Source organism: Ursus arctos, unplaced genomic scaffold (assembly GCF_023065955.2).
Source record: "Ursus arctos isolate Adak ecotype North America unplaced genomic scaffold, UrsArc2.0 scaffold_29, whole genome shotgun sequence".
In the NCBI taxonomy this organism is placed as follows: Eukaryota; Metazoa; Chordata; class Mammalia; order Carnivora; family Ursidae; genus Ursus; species Ursus arctos.
In genome coordinates this window covers 32262629-32285431 of record NW_026622974.1, presented here as the reverse complement: position 1 = coordinate 32285431, position 22803 = coordinate 32262629, and the positions used below count along the sequence as shown (strand labels likewise).

General features: G+C 37.0%; 1 protein-coding gene across 1 annotated transcript in view; it reads left to right on the top strand.

Moving 5' to 3' along the window:
• LCA5 (lebercilin LCA5) overlaps window positions 1–19082 on the top strand; it is a 65487-nt gene extending 46405 nt beyond the window's left edge. The window contains exons 4-8 of the mRNA XM_026507027.4: window positions 10283–10420; window positions 11299–11395; window positions 12077–12219; window positions 14464–14596; window positions 16326–19082. Of these exons, the coding sequence (XP_026362812.1) occupies window positions 10283–10420; window positions 11299–11395; window positions 12077–12219; window positions 14464–14596; window positions 16326–17188 (1374 nt within the window). The 3' untranslated portion in view covers window positions 17189–19082. The remainder of the gene's footprint in view (window positions 1–10282; window positions 10421–11298; window positions 11396–12076; window positions 12220–14463; window positions 14597–16325) is intronic.
• The last annotated feature ends 3721 nt before the right edge of the window (window positions 19083–22803 follow it).

The following is a 22803-nucleotide window of genomic DNA, read 5'->3' as shown; positions in this document are numbered from 1 at the left end:
TTGCTGCATGCCAGAGATTTTGGAACATTATATTTTCACTTTTGTTCGTCTGCATGTATTTTTTTTTAATTTTCTCTTTGACTTTTTGATTGACCCATTGGATGTTTAGTAACATATTATTTATACTCCATGTGTTTGTGCGTTTTCCATTTTTTTTCCCTTAATGTCTAGTTTCATACTGTTGTGGTCAGAAAAGTATGCATGGTATGATTTCAGTCTTGTTAAATTTATTTAGGCATTGTTTTGTGGCCTAACATGTGGTCTGTCCTTAGGTATGTTTCATTTGAACTCGAAAATAATGTGTACTCTGTTGTTTTGTATGGAATGTTTTTTGTTATATATGTTACATCCATCTGGTCTGATGTGTCATTCAGAGAGATTATTTACTTCTTGACTTTTTGCCTGGATGATCCCTTCATTGATGTAAGTGGGGTAATAAAATCACCTACTTTTATTGTATTATTACCAACTTCTCCCATAATGTCTTAATATTTCCTTCATATATTTATAATTTTTTATATCCTCTTGTTGGATTGACCCCTTTATTATTATGTAATGCCATTCTTTGTGTCTTATTACAGTCTAAGTCCTATTTTGTCTGATAGAAGTATTGCTACCCCAGCTTTTCTTTTGCTTCTATTTGTATGAGGTATCTTTTTCAATGCTTTCACTTTCAGTCTGTATGTGTCTTTAGGTGTGAAACAAGTCTCTTGTAGACAGCATATAGATGGGTTTTGGTTTTTTATCACCACCCTCCTGCCTCCATAACTTTTGAGTGGAGCATTTAGACTATTTACATTTAAAGTCGTCATTGATAGTTATGTGCATTTTGCCATTTTATTAAATCTTTTCTGGTTGTTTTATTTTTTTAGTTCTTCTCTGTTCTTTTCTTGTTTTGTTCCTTTTTGTTGTGATTGATGGCTTTCTGTAGGGTTATGCTTGGCTTTATTTTTTTTTAATGTATCTATTATAGGTTTTAGATTTGTGATTGCTATGAGGTTCATTTATAAGATCCTAAGTATGCAGAAGTCTCTATTAAGTTGATAGCCCCTTAAGTTTGGACACATTCTAAAAGAAATCTTTTTTTTTACATTTCATCCATTTGTCATATTTTATATCTTTTAATTTATAACTTTTTATTTTACTTGTGATGTGGATTTTTCTTTTCCACTTAAAGAAGTCCCTTTAACATTTCCTGTAAGGCCAATTTAGTGGTGATAAACTCCTTTCTTTAACTTTTGTTTGTCAGAAAAACTCTCTCTCTCCTTCCATTCTGAATGATAACCTTGCTTGGTTGTAGGTATTTCCCTTTTAGCACTCTGAATATATCATGCCACTCCCTTCTGGCCTTCAGTGTTTCTGTTGAAAAATCAGCTGATAGCCTTATGGGCTTTCCCTTCTATGTAACTTGTTTCTCTCTTGCTGCTTTTAAAATTCTCTCTTTAATCTTTAACATTTAATTTTTATGTCTCTTGGTATGAACCTCCTTAGGGTTATCTCGTTTGGAACTCTCTTTTCTCCTGAACATGGAAGTCTGTTTCCTTCATCAAGTTAGGGAAGTTTTGAGCTAGTATTTCTTCAAGTAAATTTTCTGCCTTTTTCACTGTTCTCTTTCTGGGACCCCTGTAATGCGAATGTTTGTTTGCTTGATGTTGTCCATGAGATCATTTAAGCTATCCTCATTTTTTAATGCATTTGTCTTTTTGCTCTTCAGCTTTGGTGCTTTCTGTTACCCTGTCTTTAAGACTGCTGTTCCTTTCTTCTGCATCAGCTAATCTGTTGATTCCATCTAGTGTATTTTTCATTTTTGTTATGTATTCTTCAACTCTGATTGGTTCTCTTTTTTTCATTTTATTTATTTTTAAATTTTAAAAATTCAATTAATTATAGTGTATTAGCTTCAGAGGTAGAGTTCAGTGATTCATCAGTCTTATATAATACCCAGTGCTCATTACACCACATACCCTCTTCAGTGTTCTTCATCCATATCAGCCCCTGCCCTCCAGCAACCCTCAGTTTGCTTCCTATGATTAAGAGTCTTATGGTTTCTCTCCATCTCTGATTTCCCTTCCCCTATGATCCTCTGGATTTTTCTTTCTTAAATTCCACATATGACTGAGATCTATATGATGATTGTCTTTCTCTGATTACCTTATTTCGCTTAGCATAATACCCTCTAGTTCCATGCACATTGTTGTAAACGGTAAGATTTTTTTGATGGCTGAGTAGTATTCCATTGTATATATATACACCACATCTTCTTTATCCATACATCTTTCAGTATCTTCAATATCTTTCAAATATCTTCTCCCATTCTGTCGGTTGTCTTTTGGTTTTGTCAGTTGTTTCCTTTGTTGTGCAAAAGCTTTTTATCTTAATGAAATCCCAATAGTTCATTTTTGCTTTCATTTCCCTTGCCTTTGGAGACATGTCTAGCAAGAAATTGCTGTGGCCGAGGTCAAGATTGCCACCTGTGTTCTCCTCTAGGACTTTGATAGATTCCTGTCTCACATTTAGGTCTTTCATCCATTTTGAGTTTATCTTTGTGTATGGTGTAAGGAAATGGTCCAGTTTCATTCTTCTGCATGTGGCTGTCCAATTTTCCCAACACCATTTGTTGAAGAGACTCTCTTTTTTCCATTGGATATTCTTTTCTGCTTTGGTGAAGATTAGTTGACCACAGAGTTGAGGGTCCATTTCTGGGTTCTCTGTTCTGTTCCATTGATCTATGTGTCTGTTTTTGTGCCAGTACCATGCTGTCTTGGTGATTATGTAATATAGTTTGAAGTCTGGAATTGTGATGCCACCAGCTTTGGTTTTCTTTTTCAATATTCCTTTGGCTATTTGGGGTCTTTTCTGGTTCCATACAAATTTTAGGATTATTTGTTCCAGCTCTGTGGAGAAAGTTGGTGGTATTTTGATAGGGATTGCATCGAATGTGTAGATTGCTCTAGGTAACATAGATATTTTAACAATATTTGTTCTTCCGGTCCATGAGCATGGAACATTTTTCCATTTCTTTGTGTATTCCTCAATTTCTTTTTTGAGTGTTCTATGGTTTTCTGAGTACAGATCCTTTGCCTCTTTGGTTAGGTTTATTTCTAGGAATCTCATGGTTTTTGGTGCAATTGTAAATGAGATTGTCTCCTTAATTTCTCTTTCTTCTGTCTCATTGTTAGTGTATACAAACGCAACTGACTTCTGTACATTGATTTTATATCCTGCCACATTGCTGAATTCCTGTATGACTTCTAGCAATTTTGGGTGGAGATTTTTGGGTTTTCCACATAGAGTATCATATCATCTGCAAAGAGTGAGAGTTTGACTTCTTCCTTGCTGATTCAGATGCCTTTTCTTTCTTTCTTTCTTTCTTTCTTTCTTTCTTTCTTTCTTTCTTTCTTTCTTTTCTCTTTCTTTCTCTCTCTCTCTTTCTTTCTTACTTACTTACTTACTTACTTACTGTTGAAGCAAGGACTTCTAGGACTATTTTGAACAACAGTTGTGATCGTGGACATCCCTGCCATGTTCCTGACCTTAGGGGAAAAGTTCTCAGTTTTCCCTCGAGAATGACATTTGCTGTGGGCTTTTTGTATATGGCTTTTATAATAGGGATATGGTTTTATCCCTACACTCTGAAGAGTTTTTATCAAGAAAGGATGCTGCACTTTGTCAAATGCTTTTTCTGCATCTGTTGAGAGGATCAGATGGTTCTTGTCCTTTCTTTGATTTATGTAGTGTATCACATTGATTGATTTGCGGGTGTTGAACCACCCTTGCAGCCCAGGAATAAATTGCACTTGGTCGTGGTGAATAATCCTTTTAATGTATGGTTGGATCCTATTGGTTAGTATTTTAGTGAGAATTTTTGCATGCATGTTCATCAGGGATATTGGTCTGTAATTCTCCTTTTTGGCGGGGTCTTTGCTTTTGGAATCAAGGTAATGCTGGCCTCATAGAAAGAGTTTGGAATTGTTCCTTCCATTTCTGTTTTTTGAAACAGCTTCAGAAAAAGAGTTATTCTTCTTAAATATTTGGTAGAAGTCTCCTGGGAAGTCATCTAGCCCTGGACTCTTGTTTGTTGGGAGATTTTGATTATTGCTTCAATTTCCTTGCTGATTATGGGTCTGTTCGGGTTGTCTGTTTCTTCCTGTTTCAGTTTTGGTAACTTATATGTCTCTAGAAATGCATCCGTTTCTTCCAGGTTGCCTAATTTGTTGGCATATTTCTTATAATTGTTTGTATTTCTTTGGTGTTGGTTGTGATCTCTCCTCTTTCATTCATGATTTTATGAATTTGGGTTCTTTCTCTTTGCTTTTGGATAAGTCTGGCCAGGGGTTTATCAATCTTACTAATTTTTTCAAAGAACCGGTTCCTGATGTCATAGCTCTGTTTTGTTCTTTTGGTTTCTATTTCATTGATTTCTGCTCTGATTTTTATTAATTCTCTTCTCCTAAACGTAAAGGTTTAGGCTTTATTTGCTGTTCTTTCTCCAGCTCCTTTAAGTGTAAGGTTAGCTTGTGTATTTGAGACCTTTCTTCTTTCTTGAGAAAGGCTTGTATTGCTATATACATCCCTCTTAGGACCTCCTTTGCTACATCCCAAAGGTTTTGGACAGTTGTGTTTTCATTTTCATTTGTTTCCAGGAATTTTTTAAATTCTTCTTTAATTTCCTGGTTGACCCATTCATTCTTTAGTAGGATGCTCTTTAGCCTCCATATATTTGAGCTTTTCCCAAATTTCCTCTTGTGATTGAGTTCAAGTTTTGAAGCATCGTGGTCTGAAAGTATGCAGGGAATGATACCAATGTTTTGGTACTGGTTGAGACCCGATTTGTGATTTAGTATGTTATCTGTTCTGGAGAATGTTCCATATGCACTCAAGAAGAATGTGAATTCTGTTGCTTTAGGATGGAATGCTCTGAATTTATCTGTGAAGTCCATCTGGTCCAGCGTGTCTTTCAAAGCCCTTGTTTCCTTGTTGGTCTTCTGCTTAGATGATCTGCAGTAAGTGGGGTGTTAAAGTCCCCTACTGTTATTGTATTATTATCAGTGTTTTTGTTTAATTTTGTTATTAATTGGTTCATATAATTGACTGCTCCCATGTTAAGGGCATAAATATTTACAATCGTTAGATCTTCTTGGTGGATAGACCCTTTAATTATGATATAGTAGCCTTCCTCATATTTTATTACAGCTTTTGGTTTAAAATCTAATTTGTCTGATATAAGGGTGACCACCTCTACCTTTCTTTTGAGGTCCATTAGCATGATAAATGGTTTTCCACCCCCTCACTTTGTGTCTGGAGGTGTCTTTGGGTCTAAATGAGTCTCTTGCAGACAGCATATCGATGGGTCCTGCTGCTTTATCCAGTCTGATACCCTGTGTCTTTTGATTGGAGCATTTAGCCCATTTACATTCAGAGTAACTACTGAAAGATATGAATTTAGTGCCATTGTATTACCTGTAAAGTCACTGTTTCTGTATATTGTCTCTATTCCTTTCTGGTCTATGTTACTATTTGGGCTCATTCTTTGCTTACAGGATCCCTTTTAATATTTCTTGCAGGGCTGGTTTAGTGATCACAAATTCTTTTAGTTTCTGTTTGTCCTGGAAGCTTTTTATCTCTTCTTCTATTTTGAATGCCACCTTTGTTGGATAAAGTATTCTTGGCTATGTATTTTTCTCATTTAGCACCCTGAATATATCATGCCAGTCCTTTCTGCCTACCAGGTTTGTGTGAGTAGGTGTGCTGCCAGGTCTAATATTTCTACCCTTGTAGGTTATGGACCTCTTGTCCTGATCTGCTTTCAGGATTTTCTCTTTATCTCTGAGATTTGCAAGTTTCACTATTACATGTCAAGGTGTTGACCTATTTTTATTGATTTTGAGGGGGTTTCTCTGTGCCTCCTGGACTTGAACGCCTGCTTCTTTCCCCAGATTAGTGAAGTTCTCCACTATAAATTGCTCCAGTATACTTTCTGCATCCCCTTCCTCTGGGGTCCCAATTAGTCTAATATTGTTTTGCTTTATGGTATCAGTCATCTCTCAAATTCTCCCCTTGTGATCCAGTAGTTGTTTCTGTCTTTTTCTCAGCTTCTTTATTCTCCATCATTTTGTCTTCTTTATCACTTATCCTAGCAGTTAGTGTCACCATTTTTTATTGTATTTCATTTATATTCCTTTTATATATATATATTAATTTGATTAGATTTTAGTTCTTTTATTTCTCCAGAAAGGGATTGTCTAGTGTCTCCTGTGCTTTTTTCAAGCCCAGGTAGTGTCTTTGTAATCATTATTCTGAACTCTAATTCTGACATCTTATTTATATCCATACCGATTAGGTCCCTGGCAGTCAATACTGCCTCTTGTTTGCTTTTCTGAGGTGAGTTTTTTCATCTTGTCACTCTCTCCAGATAATAGATGAATGAGAGTACTAAAATGGCAACAATGGCCCCAGAGAAATATACACTAAGCATATCAGAAGAGATCTGAAACTGAAAAAAAAAAATTAAGAAAAAAGAGAATATAATCAGACAGGTGAACAGAATAGAGCAATACACTGGATTTTTTGGTCTGTTTGTTAGAAAACTAGAGCCCAAAATTGTAAAGAAAGAAATGTACAAAACTAAAATTAAATACAATGAAAGGATAGAATGTAGCTGTAAAAATGAAAATTAAAAGACAAAAAAAAACAGAAAAAGAAAAAATATAGGGGCACCTGGGTGGCTCAGTTGGTTAAGTGTCTGCCTTTGGTTCAGGGTTCTGGCATCTAGCCCCGCATCCAGCTCTGTGCTCAGCCGGGAGTCTGCTTCTCACTCTGTGTGGTCCCTCTTTCTCTTTCTCAAATAAACAAAATCTTTTAAATAAATAAATAATAGAAAGAATATAAAACAGATGGGTGTACAGAACAAAGCAATACATTATATCATGGGTATATGTATTACAGTTTTTGTGTTAGAAGAAACTTCATCCCATAATCATAAAAAAAAGAATCTTATACAAAAATGAAATTAAATACAATGAAAGGATAGAATGTAACTGTAAAGATGAAAATTAAAATAGACTTTTAAAAAAATATAATCAGGTGAAGAGAAGAGAGCAATAAGCTAGATTCTGGGTGTATTTTGGTCTGTTTGTTAGAAGAAACTGCATCCCAGAATTATAAAGTAAAACATACATATATACAAAAATAAAATTAAATACAAGGAAGGGATAGAATGTAACTGTAGAAATAAAAATTAAGAAAGACTTTAAAAACGTTGATAAAATAAGCAATTGTTTGAAAAGGAAAAAGAAAAAAATTAAAATGGAAAGACTAAAGAATCATGAGAATAAAAGCATGAATTCTATATACTTTTTTCCCCTAGCACTGGAGTTTTGCAGTTCCGTGCGATAGGTGAACTTGGTCTTAGCCGGATGTTCTTGCTGATCTTCTGTGGGGAGGGGCCTGTTGCACTGATTCTCGGGTGTCTTTGCCCAGGCCGAATTGCACCACCCTTTCCAGGGACCAGGCTAAATAAGTGGTTTCGGTTTGCTCTATGTGACTTTTGTTCCCTGAAGGCTTTCCATGCTGCTTATGAGGATGAAGATGGCGGCCTCCCAGTCTCCAGCCCTGGAGCTGAAGGGTCACTCCCCAACTCCTCAGCTTCTTTATTCTCCATCCTCTGTGCACCCTCGGAAAAGCAGTCAGTCACTCCTGTCTCCTGGTCTCCATCCACACTCTGTGCTCACCCAGCCTGTGACCAAGCATTTCTCTCTCAGGCATGTGACCCCACTGAGTCTCCAAACCCTGCAGAGTATTGCAGCATGCACCCGCCCGGCCAGGGAGGCAGGGGCTCTGCCAAGTTCTGCTGCTTGCTGGGTCCTTGCTCAGGGAGCGGCCACCTGACCTGCCGTTCATGGTTTACGGCAACACTGAGCTGAAAGCGCACTCCTGGGCTTGCTGATTGTAGCCAGCTTCCCCACTCCAGTTCCTGGGTCTCTGCCACACTCAGACACCCCATTCTTTCTGTGACCCCAGGGGTCCAGAGACCACACTGTCCCACCTAGGATTCTGCCCCACTTCACCACCGAGGCACCTTTCAGGCAGAGAGGTCCCTCACCAGAGCAGACTTCTGGAAGTTCTGATTTTGTGCTCCGCGGCTGTATCGCTCTCTGCTGGCTGGCGGAGGCTCCCTCCCCGGCAGTTCATCTTGCACTACGTCGCCTCAGATTCGTTTCCCCGCACATCCTGTGGTGCAACAAGTGGCCACTTTTCTATTTGTAAAGTTTCGGCTTTGCTTTTCTTAGATCTCTGGTTGAATTCGTAGGTGTTCAGAATGATTTGGTAGCTACCTGGCTGAACTCCCGGGACCAGACGAAACTAAGGTCTCCTACTCCTCTGCCGTCTTAGACCAGAACCAACTCTGACTGGTTCTTATTTATATTTTTTATCTTTTTATTGAAGTTCTCACTGAGCCTTCCACTCTTCGGTGTGAGCATCTTTATGATTATTACTTTGAATTATTGATTAGCTAAATTTATCTGTTTCAGTTAGTCTTTTGAGGTTTTTGTCTTGTTCTTTTCTAGAATTTGTTGCATATTTCTCTGTCTCTTCATTTCCTTGACTTTCTGTGAATTAGGCAGAACAGCTACTTCTCCTAAACTTGAAGGAGTGGTCTTGTATATGGTCCTCTCCTGTGTAGACTGTGTGTTCCTGGGGTTTAGGTTAGCTGACTGAAGCTGTGTCTGGCATGGGCTGTGGTTCCCAGGGCACTCCATGCTGGGCCTGCCGTGTTGGGACGGTTAGAGCTGACGTGGGTCGGGGCCGGGTCAGTCCTGGGTCTCTTCATGTAGAGGACACCCTGGCAGAACAGCTGAAGCTTAGTGGGTGCCAATTAAAACTTTAAAAATACCACCTTATAGAAAATATTTTTTCATATATACTCTCCTCCACCTCTCTGTATTATTTGAAAGTAGATCTTGAATATCTTGTTTTACTCATAAATATTTCATCTTGTATCTAAAATATAGACTTTAAAAACACAATGCCATTAACTGATACCAAGAATAACATCTAAAAAATTAACAACTTTTTAGTGTTTTCAAATATCTAGTTAGTGGTACCAATTGTTCTTTGAGCTACTGAAAGCCCTTAAGCCATCCCTAGGGACCGGAAGGGTCTACATATGTAACAGTACTGAGAAAATCAGGGGCCTTCAAATAAAATGCATATGAGAAAAAAATTATACAATTAAAAAAAAAAGCTGATGGACTGGAAAGAAAAGATGTGGTGGCAGAGTGGAGGGAGGTGTGTGCTTAGCACTTAATGCTTTGGCTGTGCCCATTTTCCACTAGGGGATCCTTGAGTTGGGGGATGTTTCCTAGAGCTTCATGGATGATCTCTTGTCAGAATCCTGGGCAGGATTTCCTGCTCTAGCAGGAAATGGTATTCCCTCAGTTCTCTTTGCTTCCTTCCCTTTCCTTTCCCTCCCCTTAGTCACTGTGGTCTCTCCTCAGAGAGAGAGAGTCCCTCCAACTGCCGCACATGTGGCCGGACAGATCCCCACTTAACACCTTTACCCTCCACCTCCTCTGCCACCTGTACCGTCACCCCTGGCTCCACAGCCTTCTCTGATGTCCAGTCCACCCACTTTCAGGTGCAGAGATGGGTGGTTCTCTCAGGTGTCCTGGTGTGCGTGCAGAAGTGCTTTTGTTTAATTATGGATGTTTGCTTTATGGATCTGATTAGTTGTAAACTGAAAGGTGGGGAAAAAAGGAATGACTCATGCCACCATGATGTTGATGTCACCTAAAAGAAAATATTTTAAACTTTTTCGCAGGCTTTATGGAAAACGTTTGAAGACCATGGAAATGACTATTATTTTTATCTAGAAATGTTTTACAGGGTAATCTCTGCACCTTGAATAGTGCTGTATAATTTTATGCAGCTGTCTTGTTATATATTTGCCCGAACTGTGATTCCCAAAGCCAGTGTTTCTCATCACATCCTTTGGCTGAATTCGCAACCAACCTAAATGACTATTCATGTATGCTTCAGGCAAATGCTTAAGAATTTATTTACAAAACATTGTGAAAAGCAAAATAAGGAATAATAGGCTAAGTACCTTACTAAATTGTTGGTAGATTTGTTTTCCAGTTTATTTTATGTTCATGAACACTAAGCCCAGCCTGATTTGTAGGTCTCGTATGATACTACTAAAAATTTTCAATGCTAAGTGCAATGTTTTACTCTTCAGTTATTTTCAAGTACTATTTTTTATATGTTTATATACACATCATAGGAACTATCCAAAAACCTTGAGCTGAGTACTAACAGTTTCCAACGGCAGTTGCTTGCTGAAAGGAAAAGGGCATATGAGGCTCATGATGAAAATAAAGTCCTTCAAAAGGAGCTACAACAACTGTATCACAAATTAAAAGTATGTATTTATTTAATGGATAATATATATAAAATATATTGAACACTTAGCATTTTAAAGCACTCACATTAGTAAGTTGGGACAATACAAGTTACAAAGTTCTATTCTCTTTGGTACTTTTAAAGAAATTTTTTAAAATATAATCACGATGACAAATGCCCAAAGTGAAACACTGAATCCTAATAGAATTGATATAACTGAAATAAGTTACGAAACCCTGAAAGGAATTATGGGACCTAGAGTTTTTCTCTGTTGCGTGGTTGAGGGTTATCTTAGGATTATTTTAAAAGTTGTTTCAAATAATGCCCTTCATTTTCACAGTGTTGAGAGGGAGCATTCACATTATTTAATTTTGTTAAAGGTGTTCTTAATTCCATCCAGAGGTCGTTGCTGGGTGGAAATTTTGTGCAAAATTGAATGTTCATGCATTGTCTGACAAATTCTCAGAAAGAACCATAGCCTCAAAATGCCAAAGAACACTGTGTTTTTAAAAAGTCCGATTTTTAACTTGTCAATAACTCAAAAGCCATGTTTAAAAGATGCTAACGAAATTTTTTTGGTCTCTGTTGCCAAGCTTGAAAGACAGTTTAAGACACTACTAGCTCTATTTGGTAAGAGTGGGTAGAAAATGAATTTTGTCTTATTTACTCTAATTTTTTTGTTTGCCAGTACATATTGCATATTTTAGGGAGAATCATTGCCCAAACCTAGATGTTCTGGAGACATTCCTTTCTATAGTTCAGTAGTTAGGAAGGGAAACTGAACTAAGTATAGTATATTCCAGTTTGGTAAGGAAAATACCAGTTGACAAGGTGAGAATTTTTGTTTTATTTTAAACTGATACTCTACATCCTTAATTGTATTGGGTTTCTTTTCAGGAAAAGGAGAGAGAACTGGATATAAAAAACATATATTCTAATCGTCTGCCAAAGTCTTCTCCAAAGAAAGAAAAAGAACTTAGATCAAGAAAAAATGGTATAGTAGCTATTATTATTGAAAAACATTGTAGCTGTCACTTATTAATAATAAAATCAAATAACTCTAAAGTAGAGGAAGGGGAAAGAACTTCATTGAAGTAAATTTAAATCTCCTTATAGTTAATTTTCAGAAATCCTGCCAACTTTCTTAGTTTTTCCTAAGGTTTAATTTTTTTCTTATAATTTATTTATTTTTGAAACTTTTATGAAAATAAGTAAGAAGACTCCAAACTGGTGCTTGGTTATATTTTAATGAACCTTTATTTATGTATCATTTAGCTTTAACAGTTACATATTTTACTAATCTTATTTCATCTATGTTTTTTTTAGTGTATTTTAAGTAAATCCCAGCTGTCATTTCATTTCACTCATAAATACTTTGGTGGTATTATGCATATTTTTACCTTTTTTTTTTTAAACAAAAGTATAAATTTTCCTCTTCTGAATTTCAGAAAGTTAAAAACAAACTTTGTAAAAGCTTAGTAGGGTTTACCTGTCTAAATTGTCCTCAAATGACATAATTGCCAATAAATCCTAGAAACAAAAATACTGAGTTGTCACAGAGCTGAGCAAACCCTGCGTTAGCTCATGTACATGGTGAGCACATACCAGTTCAGTTCCATAGATCTGAGCACTGTTCAACATGGTGGGAAAAATTCTTGTGTAATTCTCACGGTAGCTGCATGCCAGAGTGATTTTACAGACCAGTGTACAAAGGGAGTACAAACCTGTGATGACTTCGAGCTAGAAGAATTTCCTGTAACACCACAAACGGTTATGTGTTTTGAAAACAGATGGGAAGAACCTGAACGTCTTACTTTGGTGAGTCAAGCAACATGATGAGGTACTAAATTCTAGGTTTGAAGTTATTCCTAAAAACACAATATCAAACATTTTAAAAGCAATGAAACTAGTACTGTATCTGTAAATATGCAAGTAGCCTTCTAAAGGGAATGTTTATTAAATTCCTTTAGATTGACTCTGGAAGATCATTGGATCTTCCAGATCCTTCAGGAAGGTTAGTTGTACCTTCTGGGTTGGAAAGAGAGGTTTTTCTCCCCCCCCCCCCTTTTTTTTTTTTTGAGAGAGAGAGAGAGAATCTTAAGCAGGCTCCACACTCAGTGCAGAGCCCAAAGCAGGGCTCGATCTCTCGATCCTGAATTCATGACCTGTGCTGAAATCAAGAATCAGACGTTTAACCGACTGAAGCCACCCAGGTGCCCCAGAGATAGGTTTCTTACCTTTTATGTACCCAGATAATCTCTAAAACCCTCCTTGCTTTTACACATAATAGCAAATTTTACTAGTTTTTGAATAATTTTTTAGGATTTGTCTACATATTTTTTTGGCCTCCTATTATGTGAGAATTTTACAGATTAGCTGAATGCTGAGCAAAGTATTGCAGTGAAATCTGACTTTAGACCATTCAAATCAGAGTGAAATTCAGGGGAGTTGGTATTGGGCCTTCATTTAAAAGGACTTATAAATAGAATACCAGAATGTTCTTTTCTCTAAGAGGGTTGTATATTTTGTATTTATAGTTTAAATTCCAAAGAAAACAATACACCAGGGATCCAGCACATTTCATATATTCCTGCATTTTTGTGCCTTATTGGTTTCCCAGTGACCCTGAGATTTTTTCTTGTGGTATAAAACAGAAAGGATGGTCTGATTTGGTTCCTGGGTAGCCATATTTGCTAAGTGTCTTTCTTCCTACATTTTCACTATCATTGAAACTAAATCATGTTGTCTTTTTGAAAAGGGTAAAGTGTGGAATAGCAAAGTCATGCTTAACTTTAAAAGGACTAAAAAAAAATGGTCTTTGTACAATTCAGCATGAGGAGCAGCAACCTGGTGCAGTGACACGAGTATAGCCTTGGAGTTAGCACTGCCTTTTTAATGACTTTAGTGACTTCCTGGAGCCTGGATTTCCTAATCTATAAAACGAGGATGGGCTACCCGTCAGGTTGTGGTAATAACTAATCACAAAGTTTATAAAGCTCTTAAGCCTGATCCTGCCGCTTTAATGGGTCTCAGGAAAAGGGAGCATTGTTAAAGTGCAAGCTCATTTGCTGTTAAAAAGAGACCCAGAACACAGTGGCTCAAGTAGGATGCAAGTTTTCTTTCTTTTCTAATAGATTGAAGGTCGGTGGGTAGTCCATTATAGGTAGACAGCTTTGTTCCTTGGTCCTCATCCTCTGTCTCACTGTTCTTGCGTCTTAAAGAGTGTTGGCTTCCTCTGTGTGGTTGAACTGGCTCACCACTTTTGTGAGGAGGAGGAACAAGGAAGTGGAGGCTAGGCACCTTTTATTTTTATAAATGTGATCAGAAGCTGCATACATCCCTTCACTCAAATCCCTTTGGTCCTGTTTAAGTGCAAGGGAGACTAGCAAAGCAGCCTTATGCCCTGCTAAAACCCAAGGGATTCTGTAAAAAAAGGAAGAAGAGGAAAATTAATACTAGGGGACAATCCTCTGCTGTAATAATAGGTATTTTACTTTTATTCAGAAAAATTACACATGTGAAAGGGACCATAAAAAAAAAAACCAAGTAATTTTAAGTTTACATTTTTATTTGATTTAAATATTATAAAATTTACTGGAGGCTTTGGACATAGTAAGTATAAACTCGAAAGATTCAGTGTGGCTGTTACTCCCTGTATGCTAGTTCAGCAGCACCTTCTCACAGGCCTCCATAGCTGGCTAACTAACCTTCCCGGTTAACTGAATTACCGCATTTTGTTGTGAAACGTACAAAGCAAGGGTACTTCTGAAACATGTCTCTTCAGAATTTTATGTAGGGTATTGGCTTTAATTCCATGATATTGGTTCTGATATATATTATACTTTCTAAAAAAAATTTTAACTAAAGTAAATAATCTTGTGCGCTTTTAAAGCATCTTTTAAAGGGTGCTAACTTGTGACTTCCTGCTTTATTAAATTAAAATTTGCTTTAATTTCTAACTTAGTTGGTGTCATACTTAATGAGAGATGACTCTATGATATTTAAATAGGTTTTTCCCCGTTTGACATGTGAACTTGCATTTTTAAAAAAAATACGTAATAGGACCTGGAATTGCAAGAGAGAGGTAAACATGAAGAAGCAGAGATTCTACACCCAATCGTGAAAAGAGAAGAAAAATTTGTTAAGGATCAAGGACTCCATGTTGTAAATCAGGAGGTTGAGAAGCTGGAGGATGGTAAGAAAGAATTTGTTTAATCAAGTGATGAATTAGCATCCTTTGGGAAAGAAAGGGTTAACATCCCCTGATATTTTCCAGCTGAACAGTGAATAGGTTATACAGAATAAGAAAAGGCTGATACAGTGGTAGGGAATGGTCTATTAGGAAATCACAAACATTTGAATAAATTTACTAAGGAAAGAAGCATAACTGTTAAGTTGCTGTTTGGGGTTAGGAAATAAGGACAAGTTACCTTCAGAAAAGTCAGAGGAAGTAGAATTCAGATAAAAGAGGAAATTTTTCAGTTAACTCTTCATCAAACTTTGGTTAACATACACGTAAAGACAATGCACTCTATTGGCTTGACCTTGCGACTCTAGTCTGTAGACTAGCCCAAACACTAAAATCAAGGAATTGTGAGATCCTGAATATATTCCTGTAAGTTTTCTTTCATTTTAGTATGAAAGTAAATCTTTAACATTTCAACCAATAGTGTGGAAGTTTAGTGAACCAACTCACGTCGTTTCAGTATCTGAAACTGAAGTTCAGGGATAAATTCATTTCCAGCTGGATAAAATGTCTGAAAAGTATGGGCAAGAGGGATCCCTGACTCTAGTCCTCTGCATATATTTCATTAGTTTTATAGAAGTTTCTTGCAGAGAAATCCTTTTTTCTGTTTAAAGTTAATGGAATATAAAATTATGACCTAATTGTTGCTTAAATTAGTGAGTGAATATTTGTGTGTGTGTACTTAAAACGATGTAACAGTTGAAATAGAAGATATATTACTATTGGCTAAGGCACAAAGGGAGGTGCTTTCACATTATTAAAACATAGAATAGAAAGGTATTATGTATTGTATCTAGGTACCAGGAAAAGGAATAAAATAACAGAAGACTGGCCCCTTCTTTTCCATTCCATCTTTATGGATTTTTCCCCCCTGGAGTTTATATGGAATAATGATCTCAAATATCAGTGAGAATGTATGCCATTTACTAAAGTTACTGAGAGTAAGTTGTGTATCTCATGCCCATACCTGAAGATATTTTTCCAAAATAATTTTCTTACACCATTCAGGTATAGTTTTCAACTTCAGAAAATTTAACTTTGATACAACACATTTCTCTAATCTGCTGTCCATATTACAGTTTTATTAGTTGGCATAGTATTGTCATATTATAGCATTTTCTTCTCTCCAGGATATGACGAATTGCATTTAGTTCTATCTCTTTAAATATTTTAATATTTTGTGAGGTTAACATTTTTGATGAATGAAGACCCATTTTTTAAAAATAGAATGTTCCTCATTTGAGGTTTATCTGAAGTGTTCTCTTAATTAGAGTCAACTTAATGTATCTTTAGTCAGAATACCAAATAAGTATGTTGTGTCCTTCTCAGGGTATGACATCCAGAGGTTCAATTTAAGTTTATTTTAAACTTCATCCATCCATCACCCTCCATTCAGTGTACAGCACTATATTAGGTATAAAAAATAGAGAACCTTCTTCCTTACCTCTACACTGAAGAACAAAATTTTTTCTCTAAATGTGAATTTTAAGTGTAACACACAGTATATTCTTTCTGAATTCCAGAATATCAAGTGTAGCAGTGAAATTTATGGTGTTCATTCTCCCTGTACGGATAACTAAATTAGATAGACTGTTTTGTAAAAGATGAGAATTGAGTTTTCCTACTTAAAAATATTGACTGCTGTAAAATCCCATTTTTAAAATTTGGTTTCATACAGAGTGGGAAAGAGAAGAACTTGCCAAAAAGCAAAAAGACAAGATATCTTTGCTGGAGAGAGAAGAAAAGCCTGCATTGGAAACTGGAAGATACCAAATGGAAATGTACCAAATTCAAAATATTGACAGATTGGAAGAAGAGGAGGAAGAAAGGCTGAAGAGAGAAATGCTACTTGCTAAACTGAATGAAATCAACAGAGAACTCCAAGATTCTCGGAATATAAAATGCCCTCCTCTGCCTTTGCTACCTGATTTGGAATCAAAACTACATTCCCCAGAGAGAAGCCCCAAAACATACATGTTCTCTGAATCCTCAGAGGGAGTATTTAATGGGCATCATCTGCAAGACATCAGCCTTTTCACTACAAAAGGAGATGGTCCGAATCCAGGACATATTAGAAGCCCAGCCTCCCCCAATGAGCTTGCATTTGGCAGCTATGTGCCTTCATTTGCGAAAACATCAGGGAAGTCAAATCCATTTAGCCAAAAGAGTGGCCTTTTGGACGTGCAAAGAAACAGTATAGAGAAGCTTGGTAAAGACAGTGTAGATTTAATTACAAGACGAGAGAAAAAAGCTAATCTGATGGAACAGCTATTTGGTGCCAGTGGCAGCAGCACCATTTCCTCTAAAAGCAGTGACCCAAATTCTCTGGCTGCCAGCAAAGGGGACTTTGACCCTCTAAATTTTCTCCCTGGGGAGAAGAGCAGCAGGGATAGAGAGCATGATGAAGAGGATGACTTTTTCCTCAGCGAAGGAAGAAGTTTTAATCCAAATAGACACCGATTAAAACATGCAAACAGTAAACCAGCAGTGAAAGCAGTGGAATCTGTAGAAGATGAAATTGAAGAAGTAGCCCTGAGATGACTGACTCCACTATACATTTTTCCAATTGTAAATATTAAAATATTTTAATACAATATTTATTATAAACCTTTAGAATTTTTAATATTAAAAAGTCCTTATTAAGGAATGATTTTTAGTTGACAAATACAGTGTAAATGAAAGTAGATCATATCACACCACGTAGCTAGTTTGCCAGGAATGAAGGAGACTCTTTTGAATGAAACCCAAAGTAGATATGTATCTTACTTGCTTTGGCTTTTTATTTACAAATAGGTTTTACCTCTTAATCAGCTCTAAAGGAAGTTTTACTCCATTGGAGTTCATGTTTATTTCCTATTTTTATCCGTTTATTTATTTACTTATTTTTGGTCCTGTCCTCACTGAGCTAAATATAGTCTTGTTGAGTGGAGATTAAAGGTGGGAAGCTCTGGGCTGGGAAGCGTAGCTCCCAGATGGCGGAGCACTGGTGCTACTTAGGAGCCTTGTCCTCTGTGGACAGGACAGGGGCTCCTTTCTTACATAGCATAGTTGAGCTACTCTGAAGTGGAAGCAGTGACGACATAGGGATTTCCCACTTCAGAGGTACATGAAATCGCTTACCGACAACTGTGCTAACATATTAGGTTGAATTCAGAAGACATTTGTCTGTTTGCATGGATAATTCCCCTGTCGTGGGTCCTGGAGGCTTGGGTACACTGTAATAATCAGTAATTTTTTTCTTCCTTCTCCTATACTCTGTATTTCAATGACTGGGTATGAGATTTCATATGCAAATACATGAAATTTCTTTAATTTCATCCTGATATAGAAAGATTTTTCAACTCAATTATGTTTCCAGAGTAATCTAACTTGGAAATTTTAATATATACTTTTAAGGTTTGAGCTTACTGTCAAAACCAATGATAATGATAGTGTAATACTGTTGGGCTTATAGGACTAATTTTAAAGCAACCTTTGGTTAAAAATGTTTTAGAGATGGGGCTTCTGCCTGGTGTTGGTCTCCTGTTTGTAGCTTACTTCAGCTACAAAGGAGTTGATGACCTTGGGTTGTGTGGAGTACGACTGGTCTTTAAGAAGTGGTAATATGCCACCAACCAAGGAGAAAACACTGTTAAAATGAAGAGTGGTGGGAACTGTGTGTCAGGGAAAGCATTAAAAAATGTAGATTGACATTTATTCTAAAGTGAGTCTCTCCCCCCGCCCCCGAATTTAGCATATATACTGATGAGGGGACCCGAGTTACTGTTTTATCTTGAGTTCTTATGAATGCTTATTATTGAATGTAAGTTCATAACTATTTGGCAAGACTTACCTGGGTAGGTCTCTAATGAAAAGATATGCTCATATCTATCATCTTTTAAATTGTGTTACTGTCATTTATTGGGAACTGAATCTCCCAAAAGTGCTAAACTACATTAAAAAGTTGTTTTAGCAAAGAGATTTTTATGTCTGATATAAATAAGCTTTTAGTATGTTGCAAATCATTCTAATATATGTAAACCACAATACTGTAATGCAGTTCTTGATAAAAATATTATGTAATGTTAATTTTGTTCATAGCTGCTAATTTTTCTGCCAAAAGTATTCTACTTTTTAGGTTGTTTTAAGAGGCTTTTTAAAAGCCTTTCAGTAAAGTTTTATATTCAGGTCATTTAATTACTCTCTTGCTTTTTTTCTACATAATGTTTTCTAGTCTCTTTCACTAGATATAATACAATTATTAAAATTAAACCTAAAATTAAGTTATAGACTTAGAAGCATTATGGTGTTAGGCATTAAAATTGAGATTAAAATGTACAGAACAGGTTTTTCTCTATGAATAAACCTCACAGAGTAAATCATTTTTTTCCCTAAATGTCAAGTTAAAATTGTTATTTGTACTCAGAACTCTTAACTAATAAAAACTAAAAACACACTATGGCTCTTTGTTTGAATGATAATTTAGGTTATTTAGGAAATTCATGGTAGAAACAGGACCTACATAGTTAATTTTTATTTCATTATTCTTTTTTTTTTTTCCTGTCCAGTACTTTTAATTGAAGTAGATGACTTTGCCTTAAATCAGGTTAGACAGTATGCTAGTCTTATCAGATAATTATAGTTTTAATTAATCCTTTCACCCTTAATAGCTATCCTAATGGCATATATTGCTCATAATATAAAAGAGGTGGGGGTAAGGAGAATTAAATTGAATCATAAAATAAACTTATTTAGTGGCCGATTCACTGTTTTTCTGATCCTCCTCTCCTTCTCCTGTCAGACATACTCACCTTCTGGGATCCCTGGGTGGGTGTTAGTTGGATACAGCATGCAGATCTGCCTGATGAAAAAGGGAAGGGAAATGTGTGTTACAGTGACAATGTGGGGTTTTAGGATTAAAAAAGGAACTGTAAATTGTCAAGAAAAGATCTGCCTTTAAAGCTTTTTCCTTTCTACACAACAAATGCCCCTTTCACATTAAAGTTGCCTTTTATATCATTTGAAAGCGCTTTTTAGTAAAGAGCATATAGTCACTCATTAACTGGGTGCCCGCCCTGCATGTAGTCGGTGCCAGGAGAGTCGGATAGACCCTGCCCCTTGCCCTCACAGTGAATGCAGAGCACAGTAAGCCAGACTGCACACATTTCCATCCCTGCCCTCCCACCCACTCTCTCAATGTCCTTGAGTTTGCCAAGCTGTTACTGCTCTTGTTTCATACTTTTTAAGGCAGTTATGAGGGCTGAATGAAATACGTAAGTTAATGCTTGGCAGGGTGCCTGGCACATTATAAGTGGTCCGTAAACATTAGCTGTTCTCATAGCTGATTGAGATTCTTTTAGGGTATAATTGAAAAATAGACCATAGGTATGTACATATATGGATGCTACACGTTGCACAAGATAACAAGCAAAAAACCCTCCAAATTATCATAAAACATCTACACTAAATATATTGTGTCCCTTAGGTCTGCACTTAGAACTTTCTCTGCTTTACTCAGCATTAACTGTAGTAAGCCTCGCAGCAAAAATGAAATATAAAACACAGGACTTTATGATTGCATAGTGTGATAATTTGTACCCCAGCTCTCTTACAATGTGTGTATCTTTGGATAAGCTACAAAATCTCTCTGCACCTCCTTCTCCCCGTCTATTAGATGGGGCTACTGATGGTACCTAGCTCATGGTGACTGCATATATTAAATGCGTTGATACGTGAAAAACAATTGTAAAGGCTCAGATATTTGCTGTTGATGTTTTGGAAAGGTAATGGAGAAACAGGGAAGAGGAGTGATATTTGTTGAATGCCGGGCATGGCAGTTGGTGTTTTTATGCACGTGCTTTAGCTCCTCATAAAATTTTTTCTGAAGTAGATGCTGTTACCCCCATTTTACAGTTGGGGCTAGTAGACTGTAATATGAAAGTGATGGATACAGGTAATACAGACTACATTCAGTAGTCTCAATTTAAGAAGTCCAAAGAAATAAAATGTTTTAGAAAAGAATTTTGCATTAGTACTCTTTAAGGGCTAAGTGACAGAAACCCAAGTCAAACCATCTTAAACAAAATGAGGAAATTATCTTTGGCTTGAATATGGAAAGCTCAGGAAAGTGTGGTTTGATCTGGAGGTTCAAGTAATAGTGCTTACTCTGTCTCCCTTTTAGCTTGGCTCCCTTCCGCTGGCACCCACTTCCAGAAGAAAAGCTTTCCTATAGCTCTGGCAAAAGTCTAGTTGGCTAGTTTATCTTATATGCCCACCTACAGGGCGGGTGGCATTGTATAGAGGGATGAAACTCTACTATCCCTTTTCATGGAATAATCACAATTTCTATGGCTAGTGGAGGCGTTTTTCCCTGGTGAAGAAATTTTAGACCTAAAAAATCCATTTACTTCAGAGTTACTGTGGGTTTGGTTCTAAAACACAATGAGGTGAGTCAAAAAAAAAATTTTTTTTTTTTGTTTTTCAGTGCATATAAAAGTTAGGTTTACACTATAGTCTGTTGTGTGCGATGGCATTATGCGTAAAAGCAACATGCGTACCTTAATTTAAAAATATTGCTAAGGGGCACCTGGGTGGCTCAGTCAGTTAAGTGGCTGCCTTCTGCTCAGGTCCTGATCCTGGGATTGAATCCCACATCAGGCTCGCTGCTCAGCAGGGAGCATGCTTCTCCCTCTCCCTCTGCCTGCTGGCTCTCTCTGTCAAATAAATAAATAAATAAAATCTTTTAAATAAAATAAAATATTGCTTAAAAAATGCTCACCATCATCTGAGCTTCCAGCAAGTTGTAATTTTTTTGCTGGCGGAGGTCTTGCCTCAATGTTAATGGCTGCTGACTGATCAGGGTGATGGCTGCTGAAGGTGGGGGTGGCTGTAAGATAAGACAATGAAGTTTGCCAAATCGCTTGACCCTTCCTTTCACGAATGGCTTCTCTGTAGCATGTGATGCTGTTTGACAGCATTTTACACACGGAACTTCTTTCCAAATTAGAGGCAATCTTTTCAAACTCTGCCACTGCTTTATCAAGTATATGTGATCTTCTAAATGCTTTGTTGTCATTTCAACAATCTTCACAGCATCTTCAGGAGTAGATTTCCATCCCAAGAAAACCCTCCTTTGCTTACCCATAAGCAGCAGCTCTTCATCCATTCAAGTTTGAATCACAGGATTGCAGTAATGCAGTCACATCTTCAGGCGCCGCTCCTAGTTCTCTTGCTATTTCCACCACATCTTCACACTTCCTCCACTGAAGTCTTGAACCCCTCAAAGTCATCTCTGAGGGTTGGAATCAACTTCTTCCAAACTCCTGTTCATGTTGATATTTTGAACTCTTCCCATGAGTCCCAAATGTTCTTAATGGCGTCTAGAATGGTGAATCCTTTCCAGAAGGTTTTCGATTTACTTTGCCCAGATTCGTTAGAGGAATCATTACCTGTGGCAGCTACAGTCTTACAAAATGTATTTCCTAAATAAGATTTGAGTGTCAAAATGACTCCTTGATCCATGGCTACAGAATGGATGCTGTGTTAGCAGGCGTGAGAGCAACACGAAGCTCACTGTTCCTCATCGGAGTTCCTGGGTGACTTAATGTGTCGTCAGAAGTAATAATTTGAAAGGAATCTTTTCTGAGCACTAGCTCTCAACAGTGGGCTTAAAATATTCAGTAAACCCTGTTGTAAACAGATGTGCTGTCGTCCAGGCTTTGTTGCTCCATTTACAGAGCACAGGCAGAGGAGATTTAGCATAAAGCTTAAGGACCCTAGGATTTTCAGAATGGTAAATGAGCATTGGCTTCAACTTCAAGTCACCAGTTTCACTGGCCTCTAACAAAAGAGTCGGCCTGTTCTTTGAAGCTTTGAAGACAGACGCTGACTTCTTTCTAGCTATGAATGTTCTGGATGGCATCTTCCAATATAAGGCTGTTTCATTTACATTGAAAATCTGTTTAGCGTAGCCTCCATTAATGATCTTAGCTAGATCTCCTGGAAAACTTGCTGTAACTTCTGCGTCAGCACTTGCTGCTTCACCTTGCAGTTTTATGTTATGGAGATGGCTTCTGTCCTTAAACTTCACGAACCAATATCTGCTAGCTTCAGACTTTTCTTCTGCAGCTTTATCACCGCTCTCAGCCTTCACAGAACTGAAGAGAGTTAGGGCCCTG